Below are 22,527 nucleotides of genomic sequence, written 5' to 3'. Positions count from 1 at the left end.
GTTAATCGAGTTACAGGATGATCTTTTTAGGATCATTTTTCGGCTATGACGCATTTTATTACTACTTTTCCTCCAAATCTGTTCAGGTCTGCCACCCTCTGATCTTGCCCAACCACACCCTGCCTGCGTCTGAGAAGGCTTTGCAGGGACCTGGTGGGGGGCTCCTAGGCTGCTCGCAGCACTGGCCGCTGCACCATCTGGTACTCTCGTGCACGCTTCTCGAGAAGCAGGCAGAGTCCTGCACTTTGTTCCTACGACCTCGAGTCCCAGCAGAGCTCCGGGAGATGCTCTTGCCCACAAGCCCTGCTCCTGGCCCAGACCGGGCTGATTGACTGGGCACCTGAGAGGCATGTAAAGAGTGTACATCACAGGTACTCCCCCGGCCCAGACGCTGGCTGAGTGGTGGGGAGACCCTGAAGAGGGGAATTCAGACGAGGCTGGCCATCAAGGAGCCCCTCCGGCATCAGAGTCAGCAGTGAGAGGACTTCACACCTAACGTTGGTCACAGGAGCACAGAGCAGGTGCAGCCCTGCCTGGGTGGGGCTCGGGGTCTCCGGCCCCTGAGAGCAGCACTGCCTGGAGGGAAGGTGCCCCAGCAGCCGACCAACTAGCCCCGGGGGCTACAGACGCCACCTCCTCTGCCTTACACACGGGCAAGCCCCCAAACCACTTTTAGGCACACACTGGGAGGCAGAACCTCTCAACTCCAGCCTTGCATCTGAGGCCAACCCTAAAATATCTGCATATTAAACGACCAAGGACAGTTAAGCTTTCAAAGGGAGAAGATCAAAGTGCTGTCATCTTTGAATTTAATCCTTTTGTTGCATCAGTGGTCTTAAGAGGGATAAGAGAGATCAAAATAAAAATGGAAACAAACTATATCTTTGTGGCTGTTGTGTTTTAGTCTTTTTTTCCCTCAATTTGGGCCACAAAATAGGTCAGCTCCATTACTGATCAGCCTTCCCACAAATATTTAAAACAAATTGAATTGCACACCCAATACCCATCACAATTACACCAGGCACAATAACTAAATTAGCAATTCAACAAAATAATTGGAAACGCGATTCTCTCTATCCCACCAGTCTCCCTCGAGGGTTTAGCCGATCTATGGGGGAAAACTCAGCTTTCCTAATTCTGGAGCTAATTAGAGACACACTTGTAAATGAAGTTGTTTGTCTTAAAGTTGAAATTCTCTTCTGGGGGTGGGGGAGAGGGAAGGAGACGGGAGGAAAGTCCTTTCCGTCTGGAGCCAGTGGATGAACAGGTATGAGACACGCCTGGGTTCTCAGGAGCAGCCCTGTCTGCAGCTAGTAAAGCATCACCATTGCGCCATCACTCATCCGCTCAGGAACGACTGCGCAACAGCCGGCCGGGCCGAGAGGGGCGCACCTTTTAAAGGCCCTGGAGACCGTCCGTGGGTGGGGCTACTCCGTGCCGTTTAGGGACCCACAGGGCGAGACAAGGGTCAGTGAGGGCGGCCAGCTCCCCTCCACACCTCCCCACTGGGGCCTGAAGAACCTAAAGGCTCAACTCCCAGGAAGCCAAGGGGAGGCTCCCGCGCCCAGTAACGCCCCCCGCGCCCCCCAACCACGGAGGCTGGCGCCGGGCCCAGGGCCCGCGAGGTCGTGCGGCCCACCCGCCAGGGCTGACGCTCTGCCTCGGCCCACTTGCTCAGGCCGCTCCTGGAGAAGCAATCTCCAGGTTTCAATTAAGCTGTCCTTGGCCTCTTTTTGTTCCTTCAGGAAGGAACATCTCGGCTTAATTATATAACCGAGAACTAGGCCTCGAGTCCCTCCCCTCTCACTCTCCTCCACGAGCATCAGGCTGTGACCTTAAACTGCAGCCTCTCCGAGGGGCTGAGCGAGCTCCGGGCGGGGCGGCCGGGGACCCCCGCCTCCTCTTCCCCGCCCCGCACCCCTGGGAATGAAGGCCTCACCCCACCTGCGAGGTCGGCAGATGAAACAGTGGCCCCGGGGGCCCAAGAAGCCTTACTCCGAGACGCGCCCGCAGCATCAGAGCGCCTGGGCAGCCGGAGCGCTGATAAGTGAATACAAGAAGCACCTGCTCCCGCTGCTTATCTCCCCCAACAATATGAACTCCAAGTTATCACACTGAAAGTGCCCCGTATTAGCCTTACATTTAACTCTTGAAACCAAGTGCCCTGCGCTTCAACTTTAAAGGACACAAGAGTCAAACTGGAGAATAATTTTCTGGCCTCAGGGAGCCGGCTCTCGGTTCGCGCCCAAGCTCCCCATCTGTCCTGTGGCCACACTGGGCGTCGAGGCGGGAGACCCCCGCTTCCCCAGACCCCGGGTCACCCTCCCGGGCCTGCAGTGAGGCACCGACCCGGCTGGCTGCACTCGGGGCCTCCGGACCGCGGCAGCTCTTGGCGCCCCGTCTGTTTCCACTTCCCTTGGTTCGAGCTTTGGCGTCTGCTGAGACTCGTGAAGGGCCTCCCAGTGGGTCAGTGGTAAAGAACCCGCCTGCGAGTGCGGGAGACTTAAGAGCTGCTGGTTCCAGCCCTGGGTCGGAAAGATGCCCTGGAGGAGGGCATGGCACCCCACTCCAGTACTCTTGCCTGGAGAATCCCATGGACAGAGGAGCCTGGTGGGCTGCAGTCCGTGGGGTCGCCCAGAGTCAGACACGACTGAAGCGACCTAGCACACGTGCACGTGGAAGACGGGGAGATACCCGTGTAGACTCGCTCTCCAAGGGCTCAAAGGCCACACGTCGCCAGTGACTATGGGCGATTCTACCGTCCTCCCGGGAGGCGCAACTGCATGGCTGTGGTCTAGACGCTCTGGATGCTCTCGGGGTTGGAAGAGGCTCTCCGGGACTCCCCAGAGGAGAGCGGAAGGCAAACCGGCCACGAGGAAGCAGGAGCCACACGGAGCTGGGAGGCGCCCTCGCCGTGGAGGCAGAAGCCGGGGAGCCGCGTCACTTGGTGCGCAGCATCGGCCTCACCTGCACACCAACACCTGGGCGCCCTGGGCCCGCGCTGTCAGAGGCGGAGGCGGGCGTTAGTGCCCCAAGCGCCAGGGCCCATGAGCCCCGCGGCAGCTGCCCTCCTACCAGGCCGAGCTCTCACCTTGGAGGACCGGAGCCCGGGAAAGTGACCCTGGCCTGAAATAGGGCTGGAGCCCCACCATTAATACAAGGAAATCCAGTGCAGCTAAGGGTCCGATCAGACTGAAGTTAGAGGTTGCAGGACTCACTGGACAGAAAGTCCCCACTGGGGCTCAGGTCACCTGTCCAGACAGTCCTCCGCCACCATCACCTCCCCCAGCACCGGGCACACAGCAAGAGGTCAACACCCACCCGGAGGAGTGGAGAGAAAAGCATTCCTGCATCCGTGCTAGACCCAAGGCAAGACACGCCTTTCCATGCAGACAGCTGCTTTAGGACCGGGCGGCCTCAGGAACCAGGGTGGCTGACCCTCATCGCAGTGAGGAGGGCCCCTGCCCCACCCCAGGCTCAGAGGTCAACAGGCTTCCTCCAGGTCACACCCTGGCAGGTTTGACTTCTAATCTAATGTTCTTCCCACTCCACCACCTTCTGTTCATATCTGTCCTTGACACAGAAGGTCACACCAGCCCCTTGCAGGACGAACTCTGTGCTTCCAAGCCTATGTGAGAACCGGGGCACACACCCCTCAACACCCAGGGAGGGGAGGTCAGGCGGCAGAAGCAGCCAGCACCATGGGGCGGGGAGCCTGCCGGTCCAGGGCACCCCGGCTCATTTCCAGCCCCGCCATAAAGAGGCAGACGGGGTGAGCGGAGGCTGGGCAGGAATCTGTATGTGTTACCGTTCCTGCTGGGGACCTTAGATTCCATTTCTTCCCTATCAGTAATCTGGGATTTTTTTTTTCCTCTCTCTCTCTCCATTCTTTTAAATTTTCTTTCCTGAGAATTCAGTGTCCTTGACCTCAACAAATGAACTGAGAACCCTGGACCAGGGAAATAAACCGAGCAAACTTCTCAGGAATATAAATGCCGCTGAGGCGACGACTTTATTGAAAGACCCCACATGACGGGCAAGGGGCTGGTAAAGGAAATCTACAGACAGACAAGAAAAACAAAAGTTAGATAAGGCATACTCACTCTGCATTTACACCATCCCTCTCCTCTCCAGACAAGGAGCAGGTAATGAGGGCTTCATCAACACAGCTGTTGAACAAATTGAATATTTGCAAGTCAGCAGGGTGATATGGATCCCCAGGACTTAAGGATTAGTTAATGAACTTACCAAATTACTGGCAATTATTTTTAAAATGTTATGAAGAAAAAGAAACGAAAAAAAGAGAAAGTGAGACAGGTAAGATTTAAACAGAATGACCAAGGCAAGTTCAACTTAATTCCTAGCACAACTGTCCCCCCAGTACAAACACACCCACACACACAAATTAAAAACACAAACTCAGATGTAGAACACAAACTTCATTCACTTTAGACAAGGCTCACTGCTTGTACGTGCCTTTCTTGAACACCAAGTGCAGCCCATCAGGATGTCAGGAGGGGAGCCATCCGCCCTGGCACAGAACACCCACACTTCCGTAGCAGGAACCTCGGGCTTCCCCACGACACCCTTCGCCCCTGAGAAGTAGCTGTGTCGCCTGTGAGCCTGACCCAGGGAGGCACGGATCTTGCTGTCTCACATGCACGGTGACCGCACCATGGTGGGGAAGGTTCGGATCCACTGAGCCTCAAAGTCAGCTCCTTGTGGATGAAATGGTAAGAGGCCAAGAGGCAGTAATCCCGGATGAGTCGTATGTGGAGACCAGGAAACTCAACCACTGAAAGGAATCGGCTTTCCTAAACTGGAGACACAGAATTTGTTGCTGAACTTGTCAGAACCGACGTTCCCCGGTGTTCTGTGGGCTCTCAGGGTTCCTGAACGATGCTCAACAAGCATTCTTGGCCGGTGACCATGGAGAGTCTGGCTACACCCTAAAGGCAGTGTGGGGAGGAACACAAACTCACGCAAGGCAAGGAAAACGCACCAAAGAGACCGCCGGGATGAAAGCGCTGAAGGTAGCAAGAGCAGGAAGCCAGTGGGGAGAGGGGGGAACAGCGTGTGATCCAGCGGCTAGAAAACGCACGCGGGGGCCGGGGAGGGAGAGGCTAGTGTCACTTCCTATTTATCCACCATCTTTCACTGGAGCATCTCGGAGCACGAGAGGCCGCAGCTCTTTAATCCTCCCCGAGGAGGACGCTGATTTCAAGGGCTCCCTGGGGAGCAAGAAATAAACCCCAGGATCAGAGTCCAGGGCCGACCTCCTCTCTGCCTCTCAACACCCTTCACTGCAGACGGCCCAGCCTACGGCACGTGAGAAGCAGGTGGGCCCTAGAACAAGCCTCTGTCAGAACTTTCAAAGTATTTGGACTCATTCACTTGGTTCATTTTACTCCCGAAGAGCCACGCCAAGAAAAACAATAATTTCAAAGGACAACAAAGAAGCTTTATGCAGGAATATTCTCCTGAAACAATATTCATAATAGCAAACAAGTGTAACAGTCTAAGTGTTCAACAAGAGGGGGATTTGGTTTAGTAGGCAAAGACTAATGGAATTATTAGTTAGCAATTAAAATACTTCAGTGAGATCTTTAAAAACGTGGAAACAACCTTCTCTTGTAGTACTACTAATAAAATGCAGAGTGCAACCTATGGGTGGTTCTCAATGGGTGGTGTATGGATGTTAGGTGGAGGGGGCCGCGTGCATTTTGTTTTTGCTGCTTTGAAAAGGGTAACATTTCAAACAGTCCAGAAGGACAAACGAAGCCTCCCACCTGCACTGCTCCCTGGACCCTCCCGCACCCCGAGAAGAGGCCACTGGGTACCACAGTGTGTATATGCAGGCAAGGGTGATAAAGGAACACAGGTTAACGAGAAGGGGATCTTTTTGAGTGGAGGGATAATTTTTGTTGTTGTTCAGTCACTAAGTCATGTCTTGCGACCCCTTGGACTGTAGCACACCAGGCGTGGCTTCCCTGTCCTTCACTATCTCCCGGAGTTTGCTCAAACTCAAGTCCGTTGAGTCGGTGATGCTATCCAACCATGTCATCCTCGGCTGCCCCCTTCTCATTTTGCCTTCAATCTTTCTCAGCATCAGGGTCTTTTCCAAACAGTTGGCTCTTTGTATCAGGTGACCAAAGTATGGGGTTATAGCCAAGTCTTATTTTCATTTGCTCCTTCCACGTTTCTCTAATTTTTGACGTGAAATAAACTAAGACAAGAAGACAGCCTTATCTTCTCCATCCTGAAGGGAACAGCCCACGGCCTGCTCTGGCCCCATGCGCAAACCTGGGCCGGGTGGGCCTGTGGCTTCCTCGCGGCTCTGGTGGTGTCTTCAGGGGCTGTGGTTTAGGAGCGCCGTGCAAGGAGGTGTCAAAATGGATGAAAAGGAAATAAGCAAACTTCACACAAAAGGGAGAAATGCTTCAGTCAACACTGAAAAAAGGGCCCCGGATTGAAACTCTTTGATAACGGTTCTCAACTCATTTCAAAATCAGCATTAGCCACCAAAATGTAAAGTATTAGTTTTATTAAAATGCAAATCAATCAACTAATCTTTCTGGTAACAGTTACTGAATTGCAGTATCCGTGTCAATTAAAATAGTATCCAATTTATTCTTGGCTGGAAGGAGGGTGGTCTTCTGAATTTTAAAATGCAAGCCTCCCTTAACTGAAAATTCTGTCCACTTTCTCATCTCTTTGGCTTTTAATTCATTCTAATTAAACCTGATGGACTCCAAACATTTTGAAGTACCTGTTTAAATCTTTTTCTCCATTGGATAATGACTATGACAAAGGTTCTGTCTCTTTAGGAAACATGGGTCTGCATTGGGTGGCCAGTGAAGAGGTTATTCACCTGCTTTTCTAACATGCGTTATCCGGGATCCTCAAGTTGGATGGATGGGGTTGGATGATCTGTGTTTTTAAAAGTGATCATTTTGAAGGGAGTGAAAGTGAGGGAAATCTATTTTTGTTGATTGATCTTTTAAGTAACTGGAGACACACTGAAAATTAAACATTTTCCTGACAGTCAAGCCCAAGAGGAGAAAAACACGTCAGGATGGACCAAGGTCCAATTACTGTGAGACAGAGAAACCCTCCTCCTCCCCACCTCTGCCCCACCCCAAGCCCACCAGATGCTCACCTTAATACTAAACTGTGATGCAGATTGCATTTCGGACTCACTTCATTTGGAGCCCAGCCTCTTGGCGCTGTGTCTGGACCGAGTCAAGGATAACGTGGGATGCCTGGGCACAAAAATCTGTCACTTGGTTTTGACATTTTAAAACAATACCAAAACCTGACTCTGTAAAAGCAATGACTAGACATTACCTACAACTGCGCTCAGATGCCTGGAGCCAGTATTCCTTTAATCCCATAGCTCTGAAGAGGGGGCACAGGACCCGGGAGATGGTCAGCCTCACGTGTGGGCACGTACACATACTTATGCAAGATCAGCTCATTGCATACTGACCACAGCAGGCCAATAAATCCCCCTCATGGGGATTTAATTTTCAGCTTTTGACCTTTGGATGAAAAACAAGTGAATCATTTCCTCCTGCTGGATTTACACCAGAGCTGATCTTAATAAAGTGATTTAGGAATGGTGAGAATGGAAAAGGACTCTGGAAGCATCTTTATGGGTGAAAAGAGGAAACAAGAAAGAAGTCAGAGATTGCTGTTGAGCAACGACAGACAAATACCTCCACCGAGGCGCAGCTGACAGGGTGTGGGGCGGGTGTGCCTGCTCCTCAGAGCCACGATCAATTGCTGAACATTACCCACCTGAGAGCAGCCTCTGCCCCGGGATTATTCCTTCTGTGAAGTTGTTTTTCCCCAAATCCTGGGTTCATTTTATTTATTTTTTAGAATGTTTGACTGTACCCTGAGGCATGTGGGACTGAAGTTCCCTCACCAGGGATTGAACCCACGACCCCTGCATTGGAAGCAGAGTCTTAACCACTGGACCCCTGGGGAAGTCCCCCTTCTGTGAAGTTTTATATTGTGAGAGAAGGCCACTGGGCTGGGGAAACAAAGAGCCTGTCGCCCTGCAGGAGCTTGAATCACTCACTTGGTGCTGCTGAAGGAATCACATGTGGCTGCGGCAACAGTAAAAATACTCTTTATTTGTGGTGGTTCTAGGCCATGGGGTGGGGAGTGGGGGCGCGGCCTTTGTTTCTGGAAGCACGGTGGGGAGAGGCTTCCTGGCCCGCCTCAGGCTGCCTTCTGGACAGCGCATATTCCCAGGATTACAGCCCATGGCTTCCTCAGCCTTCCACCGGGACAGGGTGTGCAGCGACCCCACCTCAGGCCTCGAGCTGGAGAGATGGGCGCCGTCAGGCCCCGTGGCTGTCATCACGGGGGTTGAGTTGGCCAAAAAGGGATCGATACAGCTCTGTCCTGGAAGACAAATGAAACAAACTGGTTAATGCGTTGGTTTAACTTTTCAAGGTTAGAAAAGAACCAGGAAGCTGGGAAATACCCCAATCTGAGTCTTCAATTGAAAACACAGCTGCATAATTAAAAATGCATCCCACAGCTCTTCTTCACAAACACAGAGGAGGGGAAGAACCTGGAATGGGCCAAACAGCAGAATATGTAAATAGTCCGGCGTGGCTGGATACCCTGTCTCCAGGGAACCAGTTTTCTATAAGTTTGCCCTTTACAGACAAGCTCTTCAAGTAAGAAAACAAGATTGAATATTTTAATAGGATGTATGAGACTGCCACACGAGGAGGATTCAATCAGACATGGGATGTAGGGGATATAATTTAGTTTTCATACATTTTCCTGGACTTGGCAGTACTTGAAAAACAATGAAAATGACCCAGCAACAAGATTCCAATTACCAGCACGCGTGCAGCTGCTTGGGCACAGGGGCTCTTCCCCGAACCCTGCCCTTCCACTATCCTCCATCGAATAGGTAATTTGATTGGCTAATTTATTTCTAAATTTGGGTTTGACGTGAAAAAAAATAATAACCGTAACATGCCAGGGTCTTGGGTCCCTGAAAATGAATAAATGACTTGCACCTGTGTTTCTGCCGCCCGGCAGGGGTGATTGAGGGCCCCCGGGCCCCAGCAGCCCAAAACTCTTCCCTGAGTTGAGGGCCAGGTCTCCCTGGGATTCGAGGAGCCACGAGCCTCCAGGCGGGTCACACCACAGGGAGGCAGGGACCAAGCCTCTACCTTTGGGGAAGGAGGGCAGGCATGGGGCAGAGGTCACAGACCAGTGAGTGAACGAGCTTGGGAGAAAGCTTTACCCACTCTGTTGTCAAAAGCCACAGCCTGCCATCCTTGACAGGCTGGCTGATAGAAGTGCTCTTATTACCTGAGAGTCATCATCAGCAAATCTAATTTTCAAAAAAAGGAGCAAAAAACCCCCCATGCTTCAGACAGCTATTACTGATCCAGCTACATTTCAACACAAAATCTTACAAGTCTGTTTGAATTCACCCTGCTACAGTTTTGGGTACCAACAGTGTAAGTGTTAGTCGCTCAGTTATGTCTGACTCTTCGCGACCCCATGAACTGCAGCCCATCAGGCTCCTCTGTCCATGGAATTCTCCAGGCAAGAATGCTGGAGTGCGTAGCCGTCCCATTCTCCAGGAGATCTTCCTGACCTGGAGACTGAACCCAAGCCTCCTGCACTGCAGGAGGATTCTTTACCACAGAGCCCCCTGGGAAGCCCAACAGAGGCACTCTGATTAGAAACCCCAGCAGCAGGACTAGCATACTGAAACTCTGAAAATGGAAAAATCTTAAAGAAGGAACCACTGAAGCAACGAATGTAAAGTAACCTTGTCATGCCGGGGACCACGGGGCAGGCAGGGAAAGTGGCCAGAAAACAGTGGGTCTCCCATACTATTATAGGAACGTCATGGCAGGAACCTGCCGGTACCCTCAGCCGACCGGGGTGCCCCTGGGCCGACGACAAAGGCTGCGGTCCGCACGGAGCCACAGGGTCTCTTTGTCCCTGAGCAATACACATCTGCCCGGCTCGGGCCCAGACGGCCCCGACGTGTACTCAAGGGGAAGGCAGCTTCGGACCGCATGCAAATGACAGGTGGGCAGCCTCCTTCCGGAGGCAGTGGCTTCTGAATCCCCGGCTCCATCACACAGAAGACAGCCCTGCCCTGGCCAGGCGTGACTTGCTCACGCGATGGCCTGCCTACCTGCCGATAAGTGCAAGTCTCTGCGGCCATTTCTGCAAAGAAATTAAACAGTGTTAAGGGGAGGGTCACCGTGACAAAGAGGACGGTGTGGCTTTGCGGCTGTGGAGCCCTTTCATAATCACCCCTTCTAGCCTCGCCCGCGCCAGACCCATCATTACCCCTGAGCAAATGCTTCCTCTCCGCGCCGCGACATCAGCGAACCGCCGGGGCCACGCGGCAGTCACTGCCCGCAGCAGGGTTCACGTGTCAGGAGCGGAGAGGGAGATGCTGAAACCCATGTTTTGATAGAACATCATTTCACACTCAGGTGGGCAAGGCTGACAAACATATGCAGCTGTTCATGGCAAAGCAACCTGGATGGCAGAGTGGTCTGCATTCTTAAAATATATTTTACAGCAAAGAGAGAAAAAACACAAGTCAGGGATTATTCCCACCTGAGAATCAATTCCAAGTCCTCCTCACCCACGACCACCAATCAGGGACTGTTTTCACCCTCAAAGTATCTCAGACGTCCCTGCTCCTCCAGGCTCCATCATTTCAGATCCTACCATCTCTCACCAAGAAGGTGGCAACAGCCTCCTCAGAAACTTTTCTGTTCCCATCTCCTACCTATTGTCCACGACCCTCAGGCCTACTCTAAAGCTCTAGAGATGGACAAAGCTGACCCTCCTGGGGTCCAAGAACATGACCAGGATGAAGCCCCCCAAACTCCAGCTGCTCGGCTCGGCTCTCGGCCCTCTTCCCTGCAGAGGGCCTGCCCGGGGCGGAGGTGGGAAACACACTGCCATGAGGGTGGGGTCTGTGGTCTGGTCCTCAACCTCTCTGCACAGCCCCTACACAACTTTCCAAAATCCCGCAGCCCCTGCGCACATTTTTAAATTGATATATAATATTTTTCTCGATAAATGTTAATAGGCACAAAGGATATAATTATCGGAAAACTGTGCATACTAACTTTTAAAATAAAACTCTTGCATCCTGTTTGTAATGCACCCCACGGACCCTATGTGCTATACTGATCTGATATCCATCACCGCTCATTTAAACAAGTAAACAAACTCGTTAACCTGGAAATTTTACAGCATCCGTTTCTTCTTAAACTCGGATTTCCATCTGATTTTTCCCTATAGATTATTATCTTAATATAATTGATTTATGCTTGAAAGTCTTTTATTGATTACTCTATGATACTTTTTGGCCACAAAAGTAAATATGCAAATTGATGCACTTTTTGAAATTTAAAAAGTTGAAACAAAAATATTTTCATTTCTTGGGACCATAAAGCTCTAAGTTAATTTTGAAAAATTATACTTCTGGACTGTGTTATCACTGTAATTATTATTAGGCTACAACTGATATATACGATAACAATAAAATAAAGTTTGGTGTAATTTTGGTACATTTTAATATGTGTAAAATGTTACTGGAAATTATCTCTTAATGACATGGATGAGGCTTCCCCCTCCATTCCCATTCCAGGGATGAGTATTATTTATCGCTAGGATGAAAGCAGATTCAGCAGCGATTCTGTCCTGCTTTTTAGCTTTCGTAGCCATCAGTGATGAGAAACCTTGCCATGAAAACAAGCAGATGTGGGAAAGGAGAGTTTTGTTATAGCAGTGACACTCAGTCCTTTCAATTCCTTCTGAATTAATCGCCCTTTTCCCCCAATCTCACAGTGCTCTCCCACCAAAAATTAGTTTTAATGATATATCAGCTGACAACTCAATTAGGTTCTCCTGCAATTCTGCTGAGAATAAAGACCCGGGAGGCACCTGGCCGTCAGGGCTCTGTTACCTGGACCCGGGTCGCGGCCGGTCGTGGTCCCTGCCCTAATATGTTGACTGGTCCTTTGAGGTTCCCCTGCTCTGGGGCAGGGAGGGGCTTCATGTCCAGTGAAGCAACTGTGAAAGGCAAGGGAGGAGGGGAACCTGCAACTCCACTTGGCCAGGACCGCTGCGGGAAAGAGCTGGAGACTGATTCCTGCCAACTCCCTGCATCTCCTTTCCCAGGGGAGGAAGATCTCTCTGTGGCCCGGGGGGAAGACTGAGGGGGGGGGGGCGGGGTGGGTACTGAGCGGTGCCCCCACCCCAGGCGGGTGGTTGACCCAGGGCTCGGGGGAGGGAAAAGCATGTGGAAGGAAACAGGACACACTGGGGTCCCCCTCCCAGAGCCAGGAAAACAAAACTAAGACCAGGACCGGGTAAGGAAAAGCCGCGTGGGACAGAGGGCCAGCCGGCCTTCTGCTGCAGAGCGCCCCCCGCCGCCCGTCCCGACCCCAGCATCTTTCCTACCCGGGACTGAGCCAGGCAGAGAAGCTAAACTATCAATCCTTCAGGTTAACCTTGTCTCCACCCGATTCTCCCGGGTAAGCGTGTAGTTTAATACTTGAGGTCCCCTTAAGGCTATGCATAATGAAGTTGGGTTTTTTTCCCTTAATACATAATTCCTGCTCCTTACCACATTAAGAGTCCGGATTTGAATCACCGAGCTGAAATACCTTCCCCCCTTTGTTACCCCGCCCCCACACTCTCGGCCTCAATGGCCAGTGGGAACGTCCACTGTCGGAAATGTATTAATGGGGTATCATGCTGGAGAATAACCCACAGAGTAATTAACAGGACTTGGACCTAAGGTAGAAGGTCGATAGCAGGGGCTCTTCCTTGAATTAAAATTTAACTTACCCTTTATTGCAACCTACAAAAGCAAGTAATGAGCACTAACATTTTTATTTCTTTTAAACTGTCATTTAGGCTGTAGAGGGGATAATTACCTATCTCTAGTGTAGTAAGGTTTTATAACCCTTAGTGAGGCATTTTCTAATTTAATATTTTTACTATATTATCATAAAACCTGTTTCTGGAAAAAAATGATCATGGATTAGCAGCCATTTTCCATAAAGACAGAATGTGTGTGTGTGTGTGTGTGTGTATGTGTGTGTGTGTACTAGGATTCAGCTTATTTATTATGTGAGGTAAAGAGACTTAAGTGTGCCCAGTCAAGCTGGCTGTGAGATGCTATCACTTGAGTGGCGGGCAAGGCTCAACAGGGCCCTAAAGGAAACGGGGGTGGACGTGTGTCAAGGTGCAGTCCAGCCGCACGCACTCCTCACCAACTGCAGCACAGCCCAGGACAAAGGCACTCTGAGCCCACAGAGACCTGTGCGGGGGTGCGGTCAGAGGTCAGGAGCTTGCGGCACTTGGGACCAAAGGAGCTGCCCCGGCCACACCCCGGACACCTCCAAGCTACACCCACCTGGCCCTGTGGCCTGAAAAGCAGGCAGAGGAGAAAGCAGCCAGCGCACTGCTCCCTAAAGAAACCTGCACAACCTCCAAAAGTACCTCCTGGTCTCCGAGCAAGTACGACATGCCGGGACTCCAGCCATTCTTCCAAAAGTGCCAGTGGAGACAACTGCTGCTTTCCTGATTAAAACTGTATGCAGAATTTGTCCTTGATTAATCTGACACTGCTCATCAGTTGCTTCACCACTGGTGAGGTGGGGGGTTCCTCCCTAAATATACAAGATGCATCCCACGAGGGCCCACCCTGCCCAGTAATCCCCGCCTCGGCCCTGCACACCGAAGGGCCTGTGCCGTGTGCTTCTGCAGGACTCCACGTCTTAGACATACACTTGCGAATCCAAGGATGATGAAACACACAAAGGGAAAGGGAGACTAAGGCTCTGATCACAATAGCGCTCGTGTCCAGCAGAACCTTGATTAAACCCAAATCGTGTCAGGACAGACACGGCCGGAGCAGAAACTTACACTGACCACCATGGTTGCTGACAGCAGATGGGCTTTTAATAATTATTGGTGATGTTACTGATGCAGGATTTTTTTATGTTTGTGTTTCAAAACATTTTACTTGTTAGTGCTGTGGAAGCTTATAAACCTGTATCAGGTGAGGATGGTTCCTTGGTCTCAGAGTGTAACACACAGGTATAACAGATTCACAAAATACATGTGAATGCTTATCTGTTAGGTTTTTGCAGGATTATCAAAATAGGAATGACACAGCAGAAACTAAGTTGGGAAGGTGACCATATGGAGTCACTCTGTTGGGACAACCCACTCCATTTGGAGATGTGGAAACACTCTTCCTCTGGCTGGGCCACCCTCTGCCATTGTGGGAGCCACACCCATGGCCCAGCCGTCTAAAGCCGCAGGGACAGCTCTTCCCTGGGGCAGCATTTCAACTACTGCTGTCTCCTAACTAAGTCTGGTCTTTTCCAGGTGGAAAGAAACAGTCCATCCTGCTATGCCAAAGTTGGGGTTCTTCTGCCGGCCTGGCAGAACCCCTCTGAGCCCTCCAGTTGCCCAACAGTCAGCGTCTGCACCCTCTGAGCCACCTCGGGGTCTGGACGGTCCAGGAGGCCCAGGAGTGCAGGGTAGGCTCTATCATCACCTCTGTGTTCAGCATATCCTTTCCTGCCCTCACAGAGCTCCCAGTCTCTCTGTTCTGTGTGCAGGCAGGTCCAGGGCATTCCACAAGCCAACTGGAAAAACCTGTCTTGCCAATGATCACTTGGCACCAAACCAAGGGGTCCTCCTAACCCAGCTGCTAGGGTCTGCTCCTAAACACTACGGACTAGATGGCACCTTCTTGCATCTTTCACTCCTCCTGCTTCCTCTCACCCAAATCCATTCTACTCTGTATCAGAGACTTTACAGGTGAGAAAAAGATGTCTGAGAACTGGTTCTATGGCCTAAGAGGGGCAACTGTGTGGATCCAGACGGCAGGTGGCTGCCCCAGGCGCCGGGGGCCATGTGCACACACAGCGGTGCGACCGGGGGTGGGGGACCGTGTGCACACACAGTGGGACCGGGGTTGGGGGTCCATGTGCACACACAGTGGGACCGGGGGTGGGGGGTCGTGTGCACACACAGCAGTGGGACCAGGGTGAGGGGCTGTGTGCACACACAGCGGTGGGACCGGGGGTGGGGTCCACGTGCACACAGTGGAGGGATCTGGGGAGGAGGGCCGTGTGCACACACAGTGGGACCAGGGGTGGGGGTCCGTGTGCACACACAGGGGGACCGGGGGTGGGGGTCCGTGTGCACACACAAGGGGACCGGGGGTGGGGGGCCGTGTGCACACAGAGCTGTGGGATCAGGGGTGGGGGGCCGTGTGCACACACAGTGGTGGGATCGGGGGTGCGGGGGCCGTGTGCACATACAGGGGGACCGGGGGTGGGGGGCCATGTGTACACACAGTGGTGGGATCGGGGGTGGGGGGGGCCGTGTGCACACACAGCGGTGGGACCGGGGGTGGGGCAGAGTCCCCGGTCAAGACTCTGTCTTTCAGGAAGCCTGGACAGTGAGGAAGGCAATGCCAGTGAAGCCACAGAAGTGCATCTTGTAAGGAGGGAGTGCCACTCACAGTGATGTAAAAAGATCACAAGCGTAGAAAACTCAGAGTTCCTGGGTAAAGCCAATAGGTCAGCACCTAACTCCCTCCCTCTCCTCCCAGCATCCCCAGCAACAAAGAGTGGCTTCTCCCCTGAAATGCAGCACAACTGCATGCCCTAAAACAATACACAGAAAAAGCCAAGAAAGGTGAAAAGAGAAAAAAGCAATATTCTCTCATCGAGGGCTGTTAACAGGGACAAGTGAGCAGAGTAACAGTAACTCAGAGAACGCCCTTACCTATCACTAATTACCTCCATCTGGACAAACCTCCCTTCAGAAGCAGGCTGAACGCTGCGTAAGCTACAGGACAGCTCGCCGCAGCTGCCCAGATCTGCCACAAGGTGGCAGCACACGACGCACTTCTCAGTGGACCAGGCAACCAGCGGCTCCGGCAAACTGGCCATAAATTCCCCATCACCTCTGCTCGCCTCACCATCCTCCCCAGCGCTTGAAGGAGACTCTGGAAGGTCTGTTCCAATTCGCTCCTTTGGTCAGGTCAGAACTGGGTCCTTCAAACCTCTGCAAATGCTTTTAGCCCCACAGCTTTAAATTACAGATGGTGACATGTGACCTCTGGCCTGTCTCCTAAAGATCAGACTCGAGATTTATAAATGTTCAAAGACGCAGGTTCAGGCCCCAGACAAAGGAACTGAAGGAGGAACGATGGGTGAGAGGACGCGAGGGGTGAGTCTGCGGAGCATTCTCCCCGCCCGTGTTCCCTCCTTGTTCCCTTGTCAGTTACAAACTCACTCCCCTTAAACAAGGAAGCAAAACACTTGAAACTTCCGTCATCCTACCACTAGTTTCAAGTCTTTCAAATTCTTTTAAAGAAAAATAATTTACCTTGGTGGGACTTGCAAAAAAGAAGAGGTGGGGCCGCAGGGTGAGGAGGGACCTCTCGACAAAAGGGATGTCGCCTCCTCTCCTGTGCGTTAATATTCCATATTCCTGGGATGATTTCCACTTTCACAGTTTGACTGTTTTATAACAGATTTGATGCGAAAGAAGACAAATGGCCTCACAGAGGAAGGACGACAAATCATCTCACTGCTTTTAGCGGGGTTTTCTCTTTATTTTTATTTATTTTTATTCTGTGGCTGGGCTGGGGAGCTCTCTGCCTTGCTGGAGATGTTTAATATTAACGTCAGGCCACCACGATCCTGGCAATAGAGTTGGCCGGTGTTGTGTTTACGGCTTTGTGACTGCTGGCTTCAGGAAGATGAAGCTCCTTGTTCAAGCAGCAGCCCCTCTAACAGCTCCTGTTAAAAGCCACGGGATGCTTCACTGCTTAGACGTGAATCACCTCCTCCAGCCGCACGGAAGGGGAGGCTGACACTGAATTACATTTGTATCCCTATCAAGACCGCTGCCCAACAACCCAGGGCCTGGGTGGGGGGCGGTGTGTGATCCTTCTCTCAGCTACTCCAAGGGGGTCAAAACACACAGGAATCAGCGAAGACGTCTGTGGTCAACCCGGAGTTTCAGCAAGGCATTCCATTACTGCTGGTGCTAAGCTGAAGGGCTGACATGACCAAAAAAAACCCAGTCCTGATCCGAACATAAAAGCAGAGACTTTTTTTATCCGAACATAAAAGCAGCTCGGGATGCCGAGCCACTGGGTTCAGCTCAGCCCGCAGGACACAAGGGTACTGCAGGGCCCGGGGCCAGGAGCCGCCCCCGCCCCCCAACACCTCCGCCCAGGGGGAGACAGGGGGAGACCCTGGCTGCTCCTGCTCTGCCCTCATCCTTTTCTCTTCCCCCCACCGCCCTTCCCTGGGTTCTGTTCTCGGCCCTCCTCCCTTTCCCTGGTAAACCATCCACACTCCAGCCCCAGCGATCTCCTGGGTGCGAAGGAAGCACTGTACCCAAGAACCTGCCTGCAGACCTCACCAGGCCCCGCGAGGCTGTTCTGCCCCCTAAATTACCTTTGTTAAATGGCACACAGTATCATTACATGTGGAATCTAAAAATACGATACAAAGCGGCCTATTTACAAAACAGAAATAGACCCACAAGTGTAGAAAACAAACTTACCGTTACCAAAGGGGAAAGGGGTAGAAGGAGAAGTTAGGAGTTTGGGATTAACAGATACACACCATTATATATAAAACAGATAAATAGCAAGGACCTACTGTGCAGCACAGGGAACTATATTCAATATCTTATAATAACCTACAGTGGAAATGAATATGAAAAAGAGATACATGTGTCTATTTATGTATATACACACATACATACACACATATATCTGAATCGCTTTGCTGTATACCTAAAACACTGCAAATCAACTGTACTTCAAAAAAATTTTAAAAACAAACTACCTTTGTTATAAGTCATGTCCCACACTTAACTGTTTAATGGCAGGAAGCTACAAAGTTATAGGGATCAACACCACATTTTCTGATTAAAAAATAAAATCTGCAAGATTCCTGTCTCAGCTCTCTACAAGGCCCCTACCTTAAGGGTCCTGTTTGGACAGTTTATTTCCATTAAATGACAAAATGCAAACTGATGCCCTCCACCTGTCAATCCTGTTTGGTTTTTAATGTCTTCCTTCAAAGAACCTGCTCCTCTCTTCTGTGTATCGAGAGAGAGATTTGGAAAAAAGGTTTCTCCCAGCCACCTGCCAGGGAAACCTTCCCCAGGGGAGTGCCCAGGGGTCCGGAGCTTCTGGGTATCTACCCTGGGGCCGCCTCCCCACTCCAGAGCCTCGGATCACCAGCCAGTCACTGAAGTCAGCAGTCTGACGACCTCAGCCAGTTACAGGACTGGTTTTTAAAAGCCTGACTGCTCCGTGCAAAATGAGTAGTTTGCGTTTCTGCCCCTGGAAGCTGGGGAGTCCGCTGTGTTGCACGGCTGTGCCTCCCCTGCAGGACGGAGAGGCGGACAGGGAGGCCGGGCGCTGCCAAGTGCATGCAGGAGAAAATGTGTATTGATTTCTTCTTTCTTATAAAGGAGCACAAAGCAGTGAGGAACAATTGGTCCTCTTTGCTGCATTTCACATTCCACACCAGACAAAGGGCCCAACCCCCACTAGCCTCCAAGAGGCAGAAAGGGGAACCTTGGCAGAAAGGGGAACCTTGCGGGGCAGCTACTGGCTGTCAGAGGCCACCAGGGTGTTGGGGTCCATTGCCGCGGCAGGAGGGGGGTGGCGGGAGGACATGCCAAACACCCTGGGCTGCAAATGCCTCCCCTGCCTCCAGCCAGTAATCTCCCTCTCCCGGCTGATGTTTCCTCATCTATATTGGAGAGGAAAGAGCCTTCAGTCTTATTTACCTTTTAAGTGGAGGTGCCCAGAGGGTAAAAGAGTTAATGTTTATAAAGTGTTCTGCTCCCCAGAGGGAGACAATGGATAAAACACAAGGTGTGGTTATGGCTCATTCAAGACCTCATTTCCAGGGTAGTTAGTAATAGCTTCCCATTACAGATGCCTGCTCCCCAGCACCTGCAACTCAAAGGACACTCAGGCGATGCCCTTTATCTAAATATCCTTTTTTTGGCTTGACACTTAAAACCAACAGTAAAAATAACAAAAGGAAACCAGGGACCATTATGTTTTGTTAATGCACATACAGGAGCCATTCCAGAGCTGTTTTCTTCTTAAACCAAACAAAATCCTGAGAGTAGTCCAAAAAAAAAAAAAACTGTCCTACAATGAGAATTGATCAACCCAGGGCCCTGTCCATACACTCTGTTTCCATGGTAACTAGTAATGTGTAGAAGGGCCACCAGAAACCACACCCAGTATGGCTATCACAGCCAAGATGGGCAGGAGAAGACCTTCATACAACACACGTCTGTGGTGTAGACTGTGACCTTTTCCCAGGGCTCACCCTAAGTAAAACGACTTCCAAAACCCTCGAGGTAAAGAATGAAGTCCCAGGGCTGGACTCTATTTCTGGGCTTTTCCAGCTTGGCCACGAGCAAAGAACAAACCATGGAGCTGGCCCTTGGGTGGGGCAATGTTCTCGTGTGGAGATAAAGCCCGCAGTGGATCAGGGCCTGCGCTGCTGGTGAACTGTCTGGGCACAGAGTGCTAGGGGAACAGAGCGAAGTGAGGACGGTCCCTGACGCTTGACCGGGGCTTCCCTGGACGCTCCGAGGTGGAGAAGCCACCTACCAGGGCAGGGGACACGGGTTCGATCCCTGGTCTGGGAAGACGCCACATGCCATGGAGCAGCTATGCCCGTGCGCCACAACTGCTGAGCCTGTGCTCCAGGGCCCGGGAGCTGCAACAACCGAGCCTGCACACTGCACATGCAGCTGCACACGCAGCGCGCTCATCCGGAGCCCACGCTCCGCGGTGAGAGAAGCCACCACAATGAGGAGGAGCCCGCAACCACAGCTAGAGAGTAGCCCCGCTCGCCTCAACTAGAGAAAAGCCTGAGTAGCAACAAGAGCCAGCACAGTCATTAAAAAAAAAAAAAGATGCTCGACTCAAAGATCTTTCAACTTGACGATGGTGTGAACGCAACGTGCGTTTAGTAGAAGCTGCACTTCGAATTTTGAACTGTAACCTCTCTCTTCCCGGGCTGGGACGTGGGGCAGACCCTCCCGTGATGGTGACAACGGACGAACGACACACACCACTCTGTGCCCAGACAGCCCTTCTGCCGTTCACCTGCAGTACAGTATTCGGTCAATGACACAATCGACAAGTCACTTAATCATGAAATAGGCCTTTGCGTTGGATGACTCTGCCTAACTGCAGGCTAATGGAAGTATCCTGGGCGTGTCTAAGGTGGGCGACGATCAGCCGTGATGTCAGCAGGTTAGGCGTATTAACTGTATTTTCAACTTACGATATTTTCAACCTATGATGGGTTTATTGGGTCAATGAAGATCTTTGTATTAGAGTTAAGAGTTAGATACTGTGGAGCAATCTTAGTAAAAGAGGCAAAAAAGTTTGTTCATCCGTCTTACAGGACGGATTGCTAAAATCATCTTACCAGCAAATTACTTACAAGCAACAGACTCATAAGCTGAAGGCCTTTCAAGGTATTTTAGACAGGAGGCCTATAGCTAATTCTTCTCAGGTACAAAAAAATAGGTATGTCTGTCTTGGAGGCAAAGGAACAAGGACATAATAGGTATATGTATAAAAACACAAATTTTGTTTAAGTAACTATTTGTACAGGTATCATCAAAACAGTCCTTTCAGAAACAAAAAATTACAAAGACTATTTCATTCTCTAATGAGGACTTACTTCCCTGGTGGTCCAGTGGTTAAGAACCTGCTTGCCAATTCAGGGGACAGGGGTTCGATCCCTGGTCCAGGAAGACTTCACATGCTGTGGAGCGACTAAGCCCATGGGCCACAACTACTGCGCTCACACTTCAGAGCCGAAGCTCCGCAACAAGAGAAGCCGCCACGTGAGAAGCCTGCACATCACAACTAGAGAAAGTCCGAGTGCAGGAACAAAGACCCAGCACAGCTAAAAATAAATGATAAATTAGAGAATAAATGTTTTTTAAAAAAGAATCTAATGAGCAAGAAGGACTATTTTCACTTTATAAAGCAGGAAACTAAGGCCGAGCACCAAAGAACTGATGCTTTGAACTGTGGTGCTGGAGAGGACTCCTGAGAGTCCCTTGGCCTGCAAGTGATCAAACCAGTCAATCCTAAAGGAAATCAACCCTGAATATTCACTGGAAGGACTGATGCTAGCAGTTTGGCCACCTGATGTGAAGAGCTGACTCACTGGAAAAGATCCTGATGCTGGGAAAGATTGAAGGCAGGAGGAGAAGGGGATGACAGAGAATGAGATGGTTGGGTAGCATCATCAACTCAATGGACATGAGTCTGAGCAAACTCCAGGAGACGGTGAAGGACAGGGAAGCCTGGGCATGCCGCAGTCCACAGCGTCGCAAAGAGTTGGACACGACTGAACAACAGAAGCCCAAAGAGAAGATTTCTTCAAGGTCACATTGTGATCCTGCCTGTGAGCTGGGGCAGAACAGGTGGTCAAGGATCTGGAGTCAGCTTTCTAGCCGAGGGAAGGCTGACATCAACTGGGCAAAGACTTGACTTGTTTTACAAATAAAACTTGTGCTACAGAAATGCTATACAGTAACTATGTGAAAAGTGACAGCCACTCAGCTGTGTCCGACTCTCTGCGACCCCATGGACTATACAGTCCATGGAATTCTGCAGGCAAGGACACTGGAGTGGGTAGCCTTTCCCTTCTCCACGGGATTTCCCCAACCCAGGGATCGAACCCAGGTCTCCTGCATTGCAGGTGGATTTTTTACCACCTGAGCCATAAGGGAAGCCCAAGAATACTGGAGTGGGTAGCCTATCCTTTCTCCAGTGGATCTTCCTGACCCAGGAATTGAACCAGGATCCCCTACATTGCAGGTGGATTCTTTACCAACTGTGCTATCAGGGAAGCCCATATAGTAAGTAAGGCAGCATTCAACTGGAATCAAAATATATTAACCCAAACGTAAGAGCATAAAGCCTTGATAATACCAAACACGGGACGATAGTAAACTTATGTGTACAATTTTGACTTATAAATTAAGCATTCTTAACAAGAAAAAAAACACCCTAATAAATGTTTTTGTGAAGTATATTAAGTACTGTTAGAAACAAATAAAATAGGGGTTTGAAGACGAAAGAGCCCCTACTCAGTGGGTGGTGGAGAATCAGCACAGTCCCTCTGGAAAGGCTGGTGTGGACCAAGGACCACAGGCCCTGCAGCAGGAAAGGACAGAGGTGGGACAGGGGAGGTGGGGAAGGGGTGAGGAGGTATCCTGGCGGGAGGGTGTCCCGGGACCTGGGGGGCCAGCAGGACAGCACCAGAGGGTGCACACTGAAGCAGGTGACAAGGAGAGAAAGGAGGCAGGGCAAAGTCACCACAGGCCTTGGTGGCAGGCTCAGATTTTATTCGGTAGGCCACCAGGAGTGGCATGTCCTAAGTGACA

The 22,527-nt window shown here is 51.0% G+C and overlaps 1 protein-coding gene across 1 annotated transcript in view; it reads right to left on the bottom strand.

Moving 5' to 3' along the window:
• Positions 1 to 8,121: 8,121 nt before the first annotated feature.
• Positions 8,122 to 22,527, bottom strand: part of AATF (apoptosis antagonizing transcription factor) — a 108,555-nt gene continuing 94,149 nt past the window's right edge. Inside the window, exon 12 of the mRNA XM_019982068.2 lies at positions 8,122 to 8,415. Coding sequence (XP_019837627.2) covers positions 8,352 to 8,415 — 64 coding nt within the window. The 3' untranslated portion in view covers positions 8,122 to 8,351. The remainder of the gene's footprint in view (positions 8,416 to 22,527) is intronic.

Source organism: Bos indicus, chromosome 19, assembly GCF_029378745.1.
Source record: "Bos indicus isolate NIAB-ARS_2022 breed Sahiwal x Tharparkar chromosome 19, NIAB-ARS_B.indTharparkar_mat_pri_1.0, whole genome shotgun sequence".
NCBI classification, from domain to species: domain Eukaryota; kingdom Metazoa; phylum Chordata; class Mammalia; order Artiodactyla; family Bovidae; genus Bos; species Bos indicus.
This window is presented reverse-complemented; position numbering and strand designations above follow the sequence as displayed.